This window comes from Mercenaria mercenaria, chromosome 2 (genome assembly GCF_021730395.1).
Source record: "Mercenaria mercenaria strain notata chromosome 2, MADL_Memer_1, whole genome shotgun sequence".
Classification (NCBI taxonomy): domain Eukaryota; kingdom Metazoa; phylum Mollusca; class Bivalvia; order Venerida; family Veneridae; genus Mercenaria; species Mercenaria mercenaria.
Genome location: NC_069362.1, coordinates 37,887,600 through 37,907,452, shown reverse-complemented (window position 1 = coordinate 37,907,452; position 19,853 = coordinate 37,887,600). Strand labels below are relative to the sequence as shown.

Genomic DNA, 19,853 nt, shown 5'->3' with positions numbered 1-19,853 from the left:
AAATGCACAACAAATCAGTAATGAAATCACAATGTATTGGTTTTTAAGGGATTAAAAGTAACCAACTGTAACTATACTGATTTAAAGAGTCAACCCGATTTCGGCATGCTGTTCAGTACCATTCGTGGAGGAGAAAAATATCCGTGAACTGGTTCTTGTTTTAACGAACTAATACTGTTATTTATTTAATGATATTGTTCGATGTTCATCCTTGCTTTATGTTTATAAATGTGTTGATGTTTTTTGACAATGTCCGCAAAAATATGTGAACTGTTAAGTGAGCATAAAAATGTAAAAGTGCAATATATTAGAAATGGCGGGATCATTATGATGATATAAAACTCTCCAAATTAATTTATTCATTGTTAGGCTTTGAAAATAATGACTGTTTTTAAGACGAATAAGACTTCGCAAGTAAGACACAGAACGGTATCCACTTGATTGCGTTGCATAGCGACCCACTCGAAACGGCGTTGTATAAGGTTTTCGGCCAATTGTTCAGAAACAACCCTGAATAATTCTATGAAAATACACACGCTTTGTTTTAAGAGGTAGCCCTTTACATAAAAAGTGTTTTAACAGTTACTTGCTCCCGAAAAACACTAAATTTGAGGCGATATTGTCAAAAACTGTCAAAAATCTCCTTCCCCCGCCGGACTGTACAGAAGTGTTTGAATAAACGGCACAAATCTCAGCTAAATGGACACATGTGCTAAAATATAGACACATTTGCGCTCCAGGTGCACCCATCGTTTTCATTTGATTCGTTATCTAACGGGTAGAAATTCATTTAACTCATACTTACAATTCCGTAAATTTGTAGTATCGGCCATATTTCTCCATCTGATCGGCGTAAAATTCACCGCTCAAACAACGTTGGAACCACTTGATCTGATAAAGCTATGGCCAGTGTGAATCTTCCAAGTGAGCCTCAAAATAAATTTCTTAGCATTGAAGAATTAACTGAATTGTAAGTTCTGAAAAGATAGCTAGCATACATAAATTATTGAAATATAAATATTCAGTGTAAAACATAACAGTAATAGTCTTTTTTTTTTGGAGCAGGTGTTTTGATGTTGTTTTTTTCTCTTTATTTTTTTTTTCTGCTGAAAAATTTCAAATGCTATAAAACAGAAACATAATGACCATGGTTTTGATATATAATTATCTTGGAGGTATGTTTTATAAAGCCAGCTAACATTACGGCACTTCATTAGCAATAAATATCCATAATATATTCTCCCCTCAACCAACAGAATCTTGGGGAATTCCTTTTTCCTCCAATATAACCAAAAACCAAACTATTAACTACAAATGCAATAAATGATTGACTAATACTGCCGAAAAGTGGAGAAAAAAACCTCCGTCTGCATATTCAAAGAGATGGGATTGTTTGCTTTCGGCAGTCCTTGTGTCAGAGTTTTCCTTTGATTGTGAAAGATTTACGATTCAATGTCTGCTGAGGATTACCAATTGGAATTCCTCCGAAATTGATAAATCTGCTTTGAAGTATAAAGAACCAATCAAAAGCAGTTGTTACAACAACATAGATTATTACTCCGCCTCCAAACTTTTTTTCTTATTCTATACTTTGAATAGCTAATGATGCTAGTGCTAAAACAATGTAGGCAAAACTTGAAACAATCCACAACAAAAACACCGGAAAGAAAGAAAAAAAAGCCTGTTGTTAATGGCAGCTTTCATGATTGTAAAAAAAGTAGTTCTGAAAGAACAAGATCAAAAAGGTTTGAAATATTATGTAACAGGGGTCTTGTGTTACCACAAGGGATAATGAATAATGTTTCTTTCTCGTTCATCTTTATCAACTTTGTACAAAGTGCTAAAATTTCTGATCATTTGTGAATAATACACTCATGAGGTTTACTTAAGTTAATTGGATAGAAGTACTTTTTCAGAAAGATTTGGAAATAATAATATTAGTAAAGTTTTTGCTTACGAATTAATTTCTTTGTGAAATACTCATACGCAAGTTTGTCTGAATTTAACAGGAGACAGTTAAATATTTCTGTGTGCATGCTTATCTAGCTTGAGTCGGCATAGGTCATTAAAATTCAAAATTCGCTACAATAAAAAATAACAATCGTGTTAAAGTCATCATCTTGCAATTCAATTAAAAGAAGTATTTTCTGGGACCATTCAATTATTAGAAAACCAAGAGAATTTTGAGAAGAAAGCCAAGTTTTTATTTTTGTGAAATTTTCATATTATATGGCTGGTAAAACATGCATGCCATTCATCTGTTTTGGGCATGCTGTAGGAAATTGATTGTTTGAAGTTGAAGTCAGCGTTCCTTTGAAGTTACCAGTTCACTTACATAAAATAACTGATCAAACAATGCACCAGTTACAATGTGTATTTTGTGTTTTCGATTGCTCCGGTGTTCGGCTCAGATAGTTTGGTGCCGTGTACGTAGCTAGGCCTGCTACAGTTACACACGGGTTCTAAAAGAAGCATGTATTTTTAATCTGACATAAATAAGACATCAAACATGGCTGTAGTTTTTTATGTAAGTTCTTCAAGCAAAGCTTTCTTTGATCTTCTCACATGAAACGAAGGCACAATGTTTACTATTGCTTTGTTGGAAATGCCTCGCATAGACCGATGTTGGTTTTTATCCAGTAAGGGTAGTCACTCGGGAAACGGAAGTTTTCAAATCAAAATCCTGGAATTTCTTACATCAATTAATATGGTTAATGCTTTAAACGATTAAATTAAATTGTGCTTGTCTTCTCTTTGTTCTTGCTGCATGAAGGGGAATATTTAAACAGGTTTTTTTTAAGGGCATATTTTGTTCTGAAGCAGTTCAATTAAGACATTGTAAAGTAAAAGGGCTTACACGGAAAGTGACACAACAGTTGAAAGGTGTGCAAGGTTTGGAGGTTTCTGCTTTGGATATGGATAATTTACATTTGGAGTTTCCAGAATTTGATCCCATTACATTTAATGATACTTACGAGGAAAATGGACAGAATATAGCAGAGGTAAATACGTATAACTCGATTCTTTTCTTTAATTTCTTCTCTCTTGTTGTAGAAAAAGAAGATTCAATTATTGTGAAGTTAGTTTATTTCTTTCCGTGTTTGCCTAATATTTTGTAATAATATTTTCTGCGTACAGAATTTCCCCACAGAGCTGTATCAAATAAAAATCTGGAATAAAAAACAATAATATTTTTAGACTAAATTGCTATTTTTAATTAAATTTATTCAATATCTTTGTTTTAAAACACTTTCAATAGTAATCTTTAGATTATAAATGTATGTTTTACAAAAATTAAAAGTCAGCATTTATCCTAAAAATAGACCTGGTCGAAGCATCTATAGTGGCAAAACATTTTGCAGTCTGACTTTAGTTTGGATTTTAATTAATATTATGACTTTTATTGCATTTTCACAAATAAATTCATTGTTGCTTGAACAAAAAATAATCCACTGAGTCTATTAAGTGATGTAACTTTATGTAAAACCACGGCAAAGAAAATACGTTGATTGAAATACGGAAATAACTCGCAATGCAATTTCAATTTTAACAAAGATTTATAGTGTGATGATAATATTGAGTTATGTAACATTAAAAAATTCTTCATAGAGAGATATCTGAGAAGTAAGAAATAACAACTAAAACAATTTTTATCCTGCTTGAAAATAACTTTCTTCAGCAATGTGTAAAATATGATTTTCTTTGTTCAAAATTGATTTTCAATACTTCACTCCGAAGTAATAGTTTATTAAATGTTCTAAATTGAAAGTTTACTGTGAAAATTGTTTCTTTAATTTGTCTCCTAATGTTTTATTCATATCTATTGAAAATAAAGATACCATTAAAACTGCTAATCTTTGATGGAAGGTGATAAGCATCTTGTTTATTGCTTTCAATTTTAATAGAGAACACCTGTTAAGAAAATTATCATGTTGGTGTAAGGGAGACTACTAGTGCAGTCTTGTTCAGTAGTTGGTTTAGAAATTAAAATAAGCCTGTATGGATTACTGCCCTTCGTACTTAACTTTTCCTCACTTTTCTCTAAAATGTCTTTGATAGGACTTGACTCTTTAAATTAAAAACAGAATATTCAAAAACTGTGTTCATTCTCCGTACTTCTTATATGTCACATTAATTTTTTTATCTAACATATTTGAAATTTAATTGCTTAGACCTGTTGGTAAATTTTATGTACCTCAGAATTCAAGTATAATCAACAATAGTAAATGCATGAAAATCATTTGACATGGGGTAAATATGATATAACTTTAATTTTGAATATTTTTTGAAAATTAAAAATTAACGAAAATGGAAAATAAAGTAGTTTATACAATTTTATGCAAAAAAAGTTGTGCTATTGAGTTCTTTAAGTAAATGCCCTATTTATTGTTATATTTAACATAATTATATTAATTGTACCACATGAAATTTAGAAAGTAGCCCCAATATATTGCTGTATATATATATATATTGTAGAAATTGATATTCATATTTCTACTTAGTAATTATAGTAAATATTGACAACTGCACTGCCCTGTGGTATCATTAACTGGGAATTATTATTGAATCTATTTCCTGTACATTTTTCCCCATTTGTTTTGTAATTACTCTGTCAACATGTTACAAAATTTAATGTCTTATTAAAAAATTTAAAGAACTAGAACTATAATTGATGTTTTAACTTGAAACATGATGCTTTTTATACTGATAATTGATAATCAAGTATTAAAATCAGTTCATTAATACAATAACCTGGACTTAAAAAAAAATCAGTTCAATTATACAAGTCAAGTCAAGTCAAGTCAGATAGCTTATTTATGTCTCTTCATATGTACAGTTCATTATTAAAATATTTTATAACATGTATGCCTTTCTATACAGAAATATTAGAGACAGTTTGATCTATACACTAGTTTTATACATTTACATATTCTAAAACCTAATATTTAGTAAGATGACTAAGTCATTGACATAAAACTATTAAAATCCTTATAAGTAGGTATACCTTTAAAAGGTTTCCTTACACAGTTATAAAATGAACTTAAAATCCTGTTTTGTATTATATATTGTTATTCTGATGATAAACAGATAAAATTCAATAAAATACTAAGCTCTTTTTCAGAGAAATAATTATTTATTTTGATTTCAATGTTATATTTTTTCTGTTTATGAAACAGGTTTTTACACTCAGAAATTCAGAAATGGTGTTTTTGAGCATATATGGGCCGTGCCATGGGAAAACCAACATAGTGGGTATGCGACCAGCATGGATCCAGACCAGCCTGCGCATCCGCGCAGTCTGGTCAGGATCCATGCTGTTCGCTAACAGTTTCTCCAATTCCAATAGGCTTTAAAAGCGACCAGCATGGAGCCTGACCAGACTGCGCGGATGCGCAGGCTGGTCTGGATCCATGCTGGTCGCATACCCACTATGTTGGTTTTCTCATGGCATGGCTCATATATGTTATTTTCTTCAGTATCATCCCACCAGCATACAATTTTTCATGTTGCTCAAAAAAAAACCCCAAACTGTTGCGGTTTTGCAATGTAATACTGGTATTTTGGGAAGTGTTTTTATTCCTTTATTTGACTTATAGACTGCTATATATATTTTTTTCAGTTTTACAGGGTTCACACAAACCTTGACTTTGGGTCTAGTCTATGAAATTAATTAACCCAAAAATAATTGAAATAAAAAAAAAAATGAATAAAAGACTGCTTGAATGTAACAAAATCTACTTGAAAAGCTGCTTTGTAGAGAAGAATAATTTTGATAAAAAAAAAAGAGAAATAAAAATAGATATTTTAAATTTGAAAAGAAAATAGTGGTGTTTGGTCACTTATTGGTAACAGTATGCATCAGTAACTATATTTCTTCATTTTATGTGTTCTATATTTTGGAAATACTGGATAAGCATTAATCAAATAAGAACCTAGGTCTGGTTTCAAGAACAATACAATGATCAGAAATAGAAAAATAAACTCCTCCCCTTTCCTTTGAAAAATTTGTATGTCAAATTATCTGGCATTTAATTTATAAAGATTTAAGTGTAAATAAAATATAGGTTCATTTTGTGATAAAACAAAACAACTAACTTAAAAGATGTCACAGCTTGTTTTGGTACAGATATTTTTTATAGGGTTTTGGCTATAATTTTACCTAATATAATGTAACAATTTGTGAAAAAAAATTTACCAATGTTTATTTTTTTCTTTATACTGCTTATGTTAATTAATATTAAATGATACGAAAATAAAAATATTAGAAGCACCCAGCAGTAAAAATTGAAATTTTCATGCCGATATGACATTTTTATATAAAATATTTTTTTGTTTATTTGGTCATGTTTCCAATTACGTGAATTTGCGTAGCATGTATTATTCATTCTCCTAGTATCAACTGCCGATTTGTTTAATAGTGAGACTGGTATTATTTCTACTTAATATGTCACATTAGAGATTTATGTGACAGATCGTTTAAAACTGCATTATATCAAAGAAATGTTTATTTTTTAATGAAAATATAGTCTTACATATGATTAATTCTTTATTCAACTTTTCGTCAAAAAATACTATAAACAAGGTGGGGCATTATTCATACTTGGTATGGGGTAGAGTTTATAATACTTGCGATATTCACAAGCCAGGATAAGGTAGTGCGTAACACCATGACTGGCCATATTTGTACCTGATAAATCTTAAGGTGTCACTTTAACCGCAAACTGAAATCTGTCAAATAAATATATTGACATTTGATATGAGATTTTGAATAAAGTTTTTGTGAATGCAAAATAGATTGTACATTGAGTCAGTTGGTCTCTCAAAGATAACTTGCACTTTAAAGCTATTCCAACAAAAGAAAGACTATTCTACTGAAAGTCTATTAAAAACAAAAGAAAGATTAATTTTTTACTGAAAGCTATTCCAAACAAAAGAAAGACATTTTTTCTACTGAAAGGCTATTAAAAACAAAAGAAAGACTGCTATTCTACTGAAAGGCTATTAATAACAAAAGAAAGACTATTTTTTGTACTGAAAGGCTATCCAAACAAAAGAAAGACTGCTTTTCTTCTGAAAGGCTATTAAAAACAAAAGAAAGACTAAGATTTTCTTTTGAAAGGCTATTCCAGACAAGAGAAAGGCTGCAATTCTACTGAAAGGTTATTTTAAAAAACCAAAAGAAAGACTGCTTTTCTAATGAACGGCTATTATATACACAACTTTGTCTATTTGCTTTCATTTTCAGGAACTTTTAAAACAAAATTCTTAAAACGTCTTCTGTGACTTTTTTTCTCAAAAATTTGAAATAATTTAATTGTAAGCATAGTATAATAGTGTATATATAGTAATCTATTAATGGTAAAATTGTAATTTAATCAAATTGAACTGTTATGTGTCTAAATTACATTTACTTTATATTAAACCTTGAGTAACACAAACTATGTTATCAAAATAAAATTATGAATAAAATAGTAATGTAAATTTAACATTATGTAACCACAAATGATGCATAAAATAGTAATAACAAAACCAACAAGTGATGCTTTAAATAGTAATGGAAACTCAATGTTAACACAAATTACAAGTGATGCTTGAAATAGTAATGGAAACTCAATGTTAACACAAATTACAAGTGATGCTTGAAATAGTAATGGAAACTCAATGTTAACACAAATTACAAGTGATGCATCAAATAGTAATTGAAATGTTATAAAATGCAGATTTGAATGATGCATAAAATAGTAGTTAAAAAATAACAAGTGATGCATGAAGTAGCTGTCAAAACGTTATGTAAATACAAATTACAAATGATGCGGAAAATAATAACAGAAATAACAAAGCCTGCATGTAATAGTAATTAAATTACAAGAAATGATTGAAGTAGTAATGGAAACATTAATGTAAACACAGATTTCAAGTGATGCATTAAACAGTAATGGACACCTTATGTATATTCACAGATAACAATAGCAATAGCACAAAATAATAAGTGATGTTTCAAGTAGTTATGAAAGCAAACATGAAAAATTAATGGAAGCTTTATGTTGACACAAATTACAAATGATGCATGAAATAGTATTGGAAACATGTAAGCACAAATTACAAATGATGCATGTAATAGTAATAGCAAAACCAATAGATGATGCATCATATAGTAATATAAACAAAATTACGTAAACACAAATTACGGTAATTGAAAGTCAGGGTTGCCAGCAGTCTTGAAAAGTCAGGGAAATTGGTTTTTCTTTTTCAAGGTCAGGGAATTGTCAGGGAATTTTAAAATTTGGTCAGTGAAAAATGAAAATTCTGAAAAGTCAGGGAAAAATGATTTCAAAGCTCAAGAAGTTAATCATTTTAAACTTTTGTGGCTATGGCAATCTTCAAGCATTAAATTTAAGTAATTAAAAACAAGGTTTTATGATGTAATACTGTAACATGCATTTAATTTGTTTAAATCCCCCATTTTTCTTGCTATTAGTCATGGTGTTTTATTGTTTTTGCCTCTAGGAAACTGTATAATAACAGATCTTGGATTTTTGAGAATGATATTTTGCTAATACTAGCAGGTTTCCAATGGTCTTGTTATTAACCATACTTTATTGTTTTTACCATGAGGAAAGTGTACCTTAAAAGATGTTAGATTTTTGATAGTTACATGTCTTGCAAAGATGCTTTTGATATGTATCTCTTAATAATTAGGTTTCACTGACCAATAGTCACGATTATGTTTCATTGACTTGACCACCAAACAGTCATACAAGAAAGAAAACCATGCTTAGTATCATTGTGTTTGATGTTTATGTTTAATATATTGGAAAATAAATACAAAACATTTGGAAAAAAAATAATGGGAGGATTGGACGGCTATAGGGGATGTTAGGAGGCCGTTTAAATATTTGGCATTTTTGGTCAGTGAAAAACATGAATTGGTCAGGGAAAAGTCAGGGAAATGTCAGGAAATTTTATTCACCTAGAGTGCTGGCAACCCTGAAAGTGTCCAGGTATTTTGTAAAGACATTACAGAATGTATTCATATCAAATAAGAATGCAAACATGCAACCAAATTACAGTAATTAATCAAATTATGTCAACATTATTTATTCAGATAACAATAGTTATTATGTTAACATTTTGTTATCATATTGTAGTAATTGATTAATTTTTTTTATTACTATTATTTAATCAGATAACAGTAATATTGGTCATATTATGTCAACGTTATGTTATCATATTACAATAATTGATCAATTTATGTCAGTTTATGTAAGTTAATTACAATAATTTTGTGTTAACATAACATTATCTTACTATATTGCTGTAATTTATCAAGTATTTTGTCAGTGTTAATTAATTGAATCACAATAATTTTTGTGTTAACATTATCTTATTATATTGCTGTAATTTATCAAATTATGTCAGTATTATGTAATTGAATTACAATTATGTTTGGTGTAAACATTATGTTATCATATTGTAGTAATTGGTCAAATTATATCAACATTATGTAATCAGATTGCAATAGTAATTATGTGAACATATTGTTATCATATTACAGTAATTGATCACATTATTTTGTAAACAATACATGTGATCAAATTACAGTAAATGAGGATATTGTTACTTATATTATTTATCAGCTTGTTATATGAACAATTATTATTAAATTACAGTTATTGAACAAATTAATTGTTGTTATATAAACATTTTGTAATCAAATTACAGTTCTTGATCAAAATTTTAATAGTTTTGTAAAAATTATGTAACCTGATTACTGTAATTTATAATTTTCTGATGTAAAAGTAATTTATAAATAAATGACCGAAGTGCAGTTATTGATATATGTATGGTAGTTACTGTTACTTTGCAAGACTTGTATTTTACATAGTGAACTTTACCACTGTTGAAATTTTTGAAGATTTTGATTCATGTACAATCTTTTTCCCTATAAATTATAATTTGATCAGTTTGAATACCTATCAAAATAACTGAAACATACATGTTGTATAGTTTAGTGGATGAAACATAACTGAGTTTTGAATATATTCCAGCTTTTATTTACTGACTTAAGCAGGCATATAGACAGGTAGCTGAATTTTTCAATATTTGTTTTCTCTTTTTTTTTTTTTTGTTTGGAAGAAGACGAAAGTAGACCTGTGATGGTCTTTAAAATTAAATTCTACATGATCACATAAATAAATGGCCTTTAAACCTTTCCCTCTAGAGGAAATTATGATCAGGGATTTTTATCAAAAGATATCAAAAAGTCTTATAAAATATGGCAGTTAATTAATTCCTCTTGGAAGAATGAAAACTACTTAAAATGATTTTAAACTAAATAGATTACCATAGCTTCAGGTTCATTCAGCTCTCAGTCATAGAATCTTCGTAATAATTATGGAGCAGTAATAATAATTGTGTAAAATTTATACATTTTCTGCCAGTTTTTGTGATTTTTCTTTCTGTCCTTCCAGAAATGAATAGCTCTATAGATCGTGCAGGTGCTTTCTTGAAAATGAATTTCCATCTTATTATGAGAGTTGGGTAATAATTTGTTACAATGTGTGGAGGTTATAACTGTATATTATATTAGTATAAATCAGAAAATATTAATTAGTACTTAGTATATTTCACTTTTGTTGAAATGTTATATAACTGCTAATTAAAACACTTATTTCACATGTGGCAAAATTTTAATTAGAAAAAATCGAGGTTTTCTTTAACATGTATTGCTATCACTGGTTTGAAACATTTATATTTGAGTCTGAAAAGCTTTTATGGCAGTTGAATATTGCACACAAGGTTTAGAATAATAACTGTTAAAGGTTCACTTGAGCACTAATAGCTCTTCTGAACTCGCTGTCATGCCCGCTGCTTAGCCCACTACTGAGAGCGCAGATCTACAGATCGCAGGGTTGTTAGCTTGATCCCAGGGCAGGCCGTATGTTCTACATGACGATTTGATAAAAGGCATTATGTCTGTAATTATTTGTCCTCTACCTCTGATTCATGTGGGGAAGTTGGCAGTTACTTGTGAAGAACAGGTTTGTACTGGTACAGGAACACTGATTGGGTTAACTGCCTGTTGTAAAGTAACTGAAATACTGAAAATGGCGTTAAACCCAATACAAACAAAATGGACAAAATCAAATGGCTGTCCAGTCAGAGCTACCTTATGAACATGAATAGAATTCTTTTTTTTTTCAAGAAGTTTGATATAAAGTAAGTTAACTGTGTGCCTGTCACAAATCTTGTCCACACTCTTTAAGTCGAACATTTCTCATCGGATCTTCATCAAATTTGAACAAAATGTGTTTGCCAATAAGTCCTCAGCCAAGTTTGATTACTAGCCAAATTGGCGCAGGCACTTCGGAATTATGGCCCTTGAAACTTGTTTTTTTTTTTGATAATCAAAACACTGAAAGTCTGATAAGGCAGTTGTGGGAGACATGCGCTTTTCTCAAAAGCAGCTCTAGTTCATTTTTTGTTGCCCTGAAAATATGATTGTTTATACTAGTGTATTGCTCATGGTCAGTTTTGCTGTTCATGAAAAAATATACTTACAATTGTATGATTAATGACATTCATGTTTGCTTCTCCACCCCCCTGAACACACATTGTTCATGGTCTGTTTTGCCCCACATGAACACATGTATTGTTCATGGTCTTACTGGTCCCTGCATCAACACAAAATTAATGTCATATATTCTTCATGGTCTTATTCCCAGTCTTATTGGCTCCTGCATCAACACAAAATTAATGTTGTGTATTTTTCATGGTCTTTTTGGCCCCCCGCATGAACACAAAATTAATATCATGTATTCTTCAATGTCTTTTTGGCCCACGCTTGAACACAAAATTAATGTTGTGTATTCATCATGGTCTTATTGGCCCCCCGCATGAACACAAATGTCACGTATTGTTCATTATTATCTTATTGGGCCACGCATGAACACAAATGTCATGTATTCTTCATTATTATCTTACTGGCCCCGTGATTTATATGACTGAAAAATTGTTGAAAAAGACGTTAAACCCGAAAAGACACACACACACACTTATTGGTCCCCCCATGAACAATCTTATGTTTTGTTCATTATTATCTTTATGGGCCTCCAGCATGAACACAAATGTCATGTTTTGTTCATTATTATCTTATTGGCCCCCAGCATAAACACAAATGTCATGCATTGTTCATTATTATCTTATTGGGCCCCAAGCATGAACACAAATGTCATGTATTGTTCATTATTATCTTATTGGGCCACCAGCATGAACACAAATGTCATGTTTCGTTCATTATTATCTTATTGGGCCACCAGCATGAACACAAATGTCATGTTTCGTTCATTATTATCTTATTGGGCCACCAGCATGAACACAAATGTCATGTATTGTTCATTATTATCTTATTGCCCCCCACCCTAGAACACAAATGTCGTGTATTGTTTATTGTTATCTTTTTGGCCCCCCCACATGAACACAAATGTTATGTATTGTTTATTATTACTTTATTGGCCCCCAGCATGAAACAAATGTCATGTAATGTTAATGGTCTTATTCGCCCCCATGCAATTGAAGTAAAAATCTTGGAGTCACTGGATTCAGTTATGCCATACACAGTTCAAACCGAACTGACACGAGTGTACCCAGACTACCTACAGAAGAAAAAGAATAGAATTACCGATCATTTATGATTTAAGAAAAAATGACAGTTAAGCAGATACAAACAGGTTTATTATTTATAATTGATTTGGATGAACTCATTTATCCATCCTGCAATGATCTGTCAATAATTATAATCTTGATGAGTAATTGGTGCACCCATATCAAATAATACATGGCAACTCAACCAGAACTCCCTCTACCTGTCCTGTGGGGTCGGTATTCTTCCCCTTGCCATGTTATGGCTATAAAGCAAAAAATCCCTTTTTTAGCTCACCTGAGCAATGCTCAGGTGAGTTTTTCTGATCGCTCGATGTCCGTCGTCCGTCGTCTGTCGTCTGTCAACATTTAGCTTGTGTATGCGATAGAGGCTGTATTTTTCAATTAATCTTCATGAATATTGGTCAGAATGATAACCTTGATGAAGTCTAGGCCGAGTTCGAAAATGGGTCATCTCGGGTTAAAAACTAGGTCACTAGGTCAAATCAAAGAAAAACCTTGTGTATGCAATAGAGGCTGTATTTTTATGCCCCCGAAGGGAGGCATATAGTTTTTGAACCGTCTGTCAGTCTGTCGGTCTGTCAGTCTGTCCGCAATTTTCGTGTCCGGTCCATATCTTTGTCATCGATGGATGGATTTTCAAATAACTTGGCATGAATGTGTACCACAGTAAGACGACGTGTCGCGCGAAAGACCCAGGTCCGTAGCTCAAAGGTCAAGGTCACACTTAGACGTTAAAGGTCATTTTTCATGATAGTTGGGCGTGTCCGGTCCATATCTTTGTCATCCATGGATGGATTTTCAAATAACTTGGCATGAATGTGTACCACAGTAAGACGACGTGTCGCGTGCAAGACCCAGGTCCGTAGCTCAAAGGTCAAGGTCACACTTAGACGTTAAAGGTCATTTTTCATGATAGTGCATTCGTGTCCGGTCCATATCTTTGTCATCCATGGATGGATGTTCAAATAACTTGGCATAAATGTGTACCACAGTAAGACGACGTGTCGTGCGCAAGACCCAGGTCCGTAGCTCAAAGGTCAAGGTCACACTTAGACGTTAAAGGTCATATTTCAACATAGTGCATTGATGGGCGTGTCCGGTCCATATCTTTGTCATTCATGCTTGGATTTTAAAAATATTGGGCATGGATGTGTACCACAGTAAGACGACGTGCCACGCGCAAGACCCAGGTCCGTAGGTCAAAGGTCCTAAACTCTAACATTGGCCATAACTATTCATTCAAAGTGCCATCGGGGGCATGTGTCATCCTATGGAGACAGCTCTTGTTCAATTAATCTTTATGAATATTGGTCAGAATGATAACCTTGATGAAATCTAGGCCAAGTTCAAAAATGGGTCATCTCGGGTCAAAAACTAGGTCACTAGGTCAAATCAAAGAAAAACCTTATGTATGCAATAGAGGCGGTATTTTTCAATTGATCTTCATGAATTTTGGTCAGAATGATTACCTTGATGAACTCTAGGCCGAGTTCGAAAATGGGTCATCTGGGATCAAAAACTAGGTCACTAGGTCAAATTAAGAAAAAACCTTGTGTATGCGATAGAGGCTGTATTTTTCAACTGATCTTCATGAAATTTAGCCAGAATGATTACCTTGATAAAATTTAGGCCGAGTTCGAAAATGGGTCATCTGGGGTCAAAAACAAGGTCACTAGGTCAAATCGAAGAAAAACATTGTGTATGCAATAGAGGATGTAGTTTTCAATTGATCTTCATGAAATTTGGTCAGAGTGATTGTCTTGATGAAATCTAGGTCGAGTTTGAATATGGGTTATCTGAGGTCAAAAACTAGGTCACTAGGTCAAATTAAAGAAAAATCTTGTGTATGCGATAGAGACTGTTTTTTTTTTTCAATTGATTTTTATGAAATTTGGTCAGGATGATTGCCTTAATGAAATCTAGGCCGAATTTGAATATGGGTCATCTGAGGTCAAAAACTAGGTCACTTGGTCAAATCAAAGAAAAAACTTGTGTATTTGATAGAGGCTGTATTTTTCAATTGATCTTCATGAATTTTGGTCAGAATGATTGCCTTGATAAAATCTAGGTCGAGTTTGAACATGGGTCATCTAGGGTCAAAAACTAGGTCATATCTAGGAAAATGCTTGTTTTATCGCAAGAGACCAATTTTTTGGTCCAATCTTAATGAAAATTGGTCAGAATATTTGTTTCCATGAAATCACTAGGTCAAACATGCTTTACACTGTTATGGTGTGTTTCTTAGGTGAGCGACCTAGGGCCATCTTGGCCCTCTTGTTTCTGTTATGTTGATGAAAGCATAGAAAGTGTGTCTGTGGTATTATCAGTTGATCAGTATGTATGGTATATTCACTTTTCTGGTCTGGTGCCAGTGCCCCAACCCAATAATTAAAACAATAAGAAACAAAATTAATAAACAAAAAATATCTTAAGATTTTACTGAAATGAATTTTTGGCAAAATTTACTTGCATACCTAAAACTCTTTGTTGCAATAAATTCAAGTTATGGCTCTTATTTGACGTTTTACTCTGTTAAGTTTATCATTACTTTTTCCCAGTTATGGAAAAATTTCCCAATTTGACCAGAGACCTCCAAAACCCAGAGAAAATGCCTGTAGTCATCTGCCACTTTTCCTAAATGATTATTAGTAGAACTATACATTGCTAAATTATCTGTTATGAAAAGCAGATAAAAAATATCTCTAATAAACACAGGAAGCCTGTACTACTAATTTGTCTGAGCAGTGGAGGTAACCAAAACTACTTCATGAACCTTGTATGGTAGTTATTTTGATTTTGGACATTTTATTATCTCCCTTTTGTGTATCATAATCAGAAGAGTCATTAATATACAGTATCATCATGAATTAAAATGCTTTACAGGGCAGGTATATATCTGTAGGTGATTTTAGTAACCTAATCAATGTTTAAAAAAAAAAAACCAGTTAAACATAAAATATTATTTATGTACATAATTATATCAAAAGAAATAAAATGTAAAATTTAAAAATATTGAGGATAGATAAATACAAAATTTAATAAAAGTTATTCAAAGTTAAAGATAATATATTTTATTTTACTCTTGTTTTTCTAGCCAGAATGTATAAAAAGGTAAAAATTACATATTTGACTGCCTTTAAATGTCAGAAATTGATACCAACCATGATGATGATACAGATGAAGCTGCAAGCCAAATCAATCAGTTCTCAATGCATGTCAGTGTATTGGAATGATAGCCACATGTCAAGCATATCTTCTCCACGCCTGATTATCTGGCCCTATTTCCCCTTACTATTAACCAATCAGTGTCCTGCAGCTGGCATACACTTATTTGTGGAATGGAATGAGATACTTATTCCATTCCATTCCATTTCACTATCTCCTTCCATTCCATTCCATTCCAAAACATACTGATTTGTTTACATCTTTAGGTCATACTAGTACAAAATGTATCTCATTGCCATTTGTAACAGATTGACAAACCAAAGTTCAACTTTAGGTAGAATTGGTTCATTTAACTGTTGGACAATCTCAAGGGATATCTCTTGCAGAAATTTATCTCACAGTTATTGTCTTATTGTTATATTTGAAATTATTCAGATGGCTATGTTATTGTTGTTTTGCCAGAAATAACAAGGTCATTAGGTCATTAGATTCTTTTTGGGTCTGATTTTATTTAATTAAGGAGGAAGGGTGTAGGGGGCGGGGGTGGAGGTGGAATAGGGATCAGGGATCGAGTGATATCAGAATGGATTATTTGTTTTGCTTTGAAACATTAAAAAATAGGGCCAAGTTATTTATTCTGATGTTCATTTGGAGCGCTGGTCCCTCATGGGGGGACGTGGGTTCAATTCCGAATCCAGGTCGGAGCATTTCCCATGGCATTTAGTCATTCACCCCCTTCTGTTCCAATAAGGGAAATTGTTACTTCGTATAGGAAATTGTGCATCAAGTACTGGTAAACTGCGGTAGCTTGCCCAGAAACGGTATGTCACTAAACTAATCGTCTTGATATGAATGAAAAAATTATTAGTTAAACTCCAAAACACAAACCGCAACTCATTTGGATCCAAAGCCAGACATTTTTATTCAATTTGAACTTATACAGAGTACTGTGTAGGTGAGGACACGAAAAATAGCATGACAAGATTAGATCCCACAGCTTCAGACTACTTGTCAAGACTGCATCATACTCTAAGTACGCTAGTTTGCCCTTGACATGCTTGATTCCAATTAAATATTCTGGGGCATTACCAAAATGAATGGAAGTTTGGAATGGAATGGAATGAGATACTGGAATGGAATGGAATGGAATAAGTATCTCATTCCATTCCACAAATAAGTGTATGCCCCTGCAGCTATCTCCCCTACAGAAATGGGATGCCCCTCCATCAGGATTCAGTGAGTGTAGTAGTTCCATTATTGTTTAGTTGGCTGTTGTGTGTGCTAGCCATCAATCTGTCAAGTGTCACAGTGTTAAATCTGACATGATATATGAGGAGGGCAGACACCACTGTACAGGGTCGGCCAACTAGTTATTAAATGCGTGATAATAGAATCAGAAAATACCGCCACTTCTAAAGCTACCACTTGTGGCTCAGTTTACATTCCTGTAATCACTGATCAGTTCACTGTTAGATTATAGCAAATTTTCAAACAAGCCAGCCGTGAAAACGGTTGCTTCTCTATGTTTAACGTTACCTCTGTCCAGCCCTATCTGCCTTGTATTTATGAATGGATTGTATAGTACTTTCATTTTACTCTGGGACAAGACAAATTGTCCCAGAAAATCTTCAGTTGTGGACAAATCTTGGTTGTGAACGGACATATGTTATTAGCTCATTTTCATAATTCTTGGATAATATTAATGCAGTATTAAAATATTTTTGAATTGGATTACTGGAAATAGCCAATCAGAGTTCAGTATTGGAATAAAAGTTATTATTGCCAACATAGATATAAAACAGAACCGCTTCAATTGCAAGCTTAGATCTTCAGAAGTTTTCAGTGAAAAAGAATCAATCACGTAAGATAAAGAATCAATTAGTGCGCTGACTGACAGGAGCTGTAACTTGTGACAGTGGACAATAATTAGTATTAATTAGCTTACCTTCCTATACCTGCCGCAGGTAGCTATAGTATGGTTAATCAAACAATGTAGGCACGTAATTTCTGGTTATCAAATAGCCGCTTGTGTACGTGTCAGCCGAGGTGTCGCAATGCTGTAGGGACTGTGAATATTTTCACCATTTAGATGTTTCTGTTGCTTTTTCCCTGCAAGATCAAGAATTCTGTACATGTGACTAGTACTTACTGAAAAGAAGTTAACCAGTTTTGTGATAATTTTATGGCATCACTCGACATGAAGTCATTATGAACAATATATCTGTGACAATTTCTCGGAAACATGTGGGATTCATTAGCAAAGACATCCGTTGGTGTTGCTGGTTGCAAAGAATGTGAGGCGGCTGCCACGGGTTGTCGCTCGGGTTGTAGTTCTGCGCCTGTAACTGTGGAACGTGATAGAGACTTCCTGTGGATACGTACAAAAATGCCTGTGTGTATCTGGCCCGAAACCTGTCTTTTAGGCTGTAGTACAGCCCTTCATGAACATTTAGTAAGTTTTGTAAAGGTTCATAATGATTTAATGATAATGTATTTTTTTTTTTCCCATAAGTATAGTAATTTATGTATTTGAGGTTTTCTGTGATCTTAGATTTACTTGTTTTTCCTCTGTAATTTGTAAAACGTATTTAATCATTATATTAAGTAATAATTTCCGTAACTAAATGATCAATTTTTATAAAAAAAATTAAATGATACTACACATTTAAGTCCAACATATCAGTATTTACAGAAGTCACATGGTTATGCTTTTTGGACCTAAATTTTGATACAAGTTAACCCTACAATGTCATGTGAGGAATCGAGAGATTTAAACATATTGTACAGATTTTTTTTGTAAAAAAAGTTTAGAAAAGAAACAGTGATAGATCATAATTTTGAAATAAAATTAAATTCTACATGACAGCTGTCTTACCGTCGGCATGTATTACATTTTACATATTTTGTATGAATTTACATGTCATATACAATGTCTAAATTGGATTGTATTGATTATGAATATTTAAATATTATTTTATCACTTTGCACATGTACTGAAATTTAATTTCAGCATCACAGAATGGCAATTAGAATGGATATTTTATTGCAGTTGTAATAATGATGTTCTGAAAATATTGAAATCGGATGCAGCGGAATAAATTATCTGATATCTGAAATAGAAAATCATAATTAGTAATCTTTAATTTCGTGCTGTTACAAGGCCATTCAAGTTTATGTTGGTTTGAAATTATAAGTTATGAAAATATTTAAACACTGTTAAATATTTATCATTCAGGCTTTAGGGCTAATATTAACCTACCATGGTATTTATTTGTAAATATTACCATATTTGAAAAAAAAAAAAAAAAAATCAGTTAATTCCCCTAAATTTCTGACAAAGTCACAATCCACATACCCCTAAATTGCTGACAAGGAAAGTCCGGTGGAAATGTAAATATACATTAATTTTAAATTGAATGAAGTTTCCGCTATTTTTTAAATATTTTCTTTTCTCCGCCATTTCTTGTAGATGAATCGAGTTCTTGAACCTTAATTTCTGCGACATATTCCTGATTTTGTAGAGCAATTTTCAGTTATGTTCTGAAATATATGAAAAAACTGTCTACAACTATAAGACGCTGATTGTTTGGTGTAAAAGTTTGTTGCAAATTTATTTCCTCAGCATATTTTTTGTAGCAAATTTGGCATAATCTCATTAGATGTTCTCCAGGATTACAGTTTTAAAAAGCTTATAATTATATTCTAAAAATCTTAATAGTACAAAAATCATTGTTATGTAAATTTTATAACAATACTTATAAATTTGCCTTTCAGTAAATTTATATCAAACTTTAATACAATTCAAGATGGTTTCAACAAAATTCTGAAGGAAAAAAATGTTCATGATAAAAATTTCTGGAAATTTTCCTGATTTGTTTTATTATTAAGATGCATTTAAAACTGTTCATTAGAACTTTTAATTTTTTTAACAAGGTGAAAGTCAACAGTTACTCCAAGGATATAAAATTCATCACATACTTAAAAGTTTTACTCTATTTTTTGATTGCCCAGAACACTTCAGT

The 19,853-nt window shown here is 32.0% G+C and overlaps 1 protein-coding gene across 13 annotated transcripts in view; it reads left to right on the top strand.

Moving 5' to 3' along the window:
- Positions 1-19,853, top strand: part of LOC123563751 (protein pangolin, isoforms A/H/I/S-like) — a 97,789-nt gene that overhangs the window by 41,991 nt on the left and 35,945 nt on the right. The window contains exon 1 of one of the 13 annotated variants that reach the window (XM_045356751.2): positions 2,536-3,002. The exons of 11 other annotated variants lie outside the window; for them this stretch is intronic. In XM_045356751.2, the coding sequence (XP_045212686.1) occupies positions 2,916-3,002 (87 nt within the window). In that variant the 5' untranslated portion in view covers positions 2,536-2,915. Of the gene's footprint in view, positions 1-2,535; positions 3,003-17,270; positions 18,284-19,853 lie in introns of those variants that run through there. One more of the 13 variants, XM_045356750.2, reaches the window with a different exon arrangement.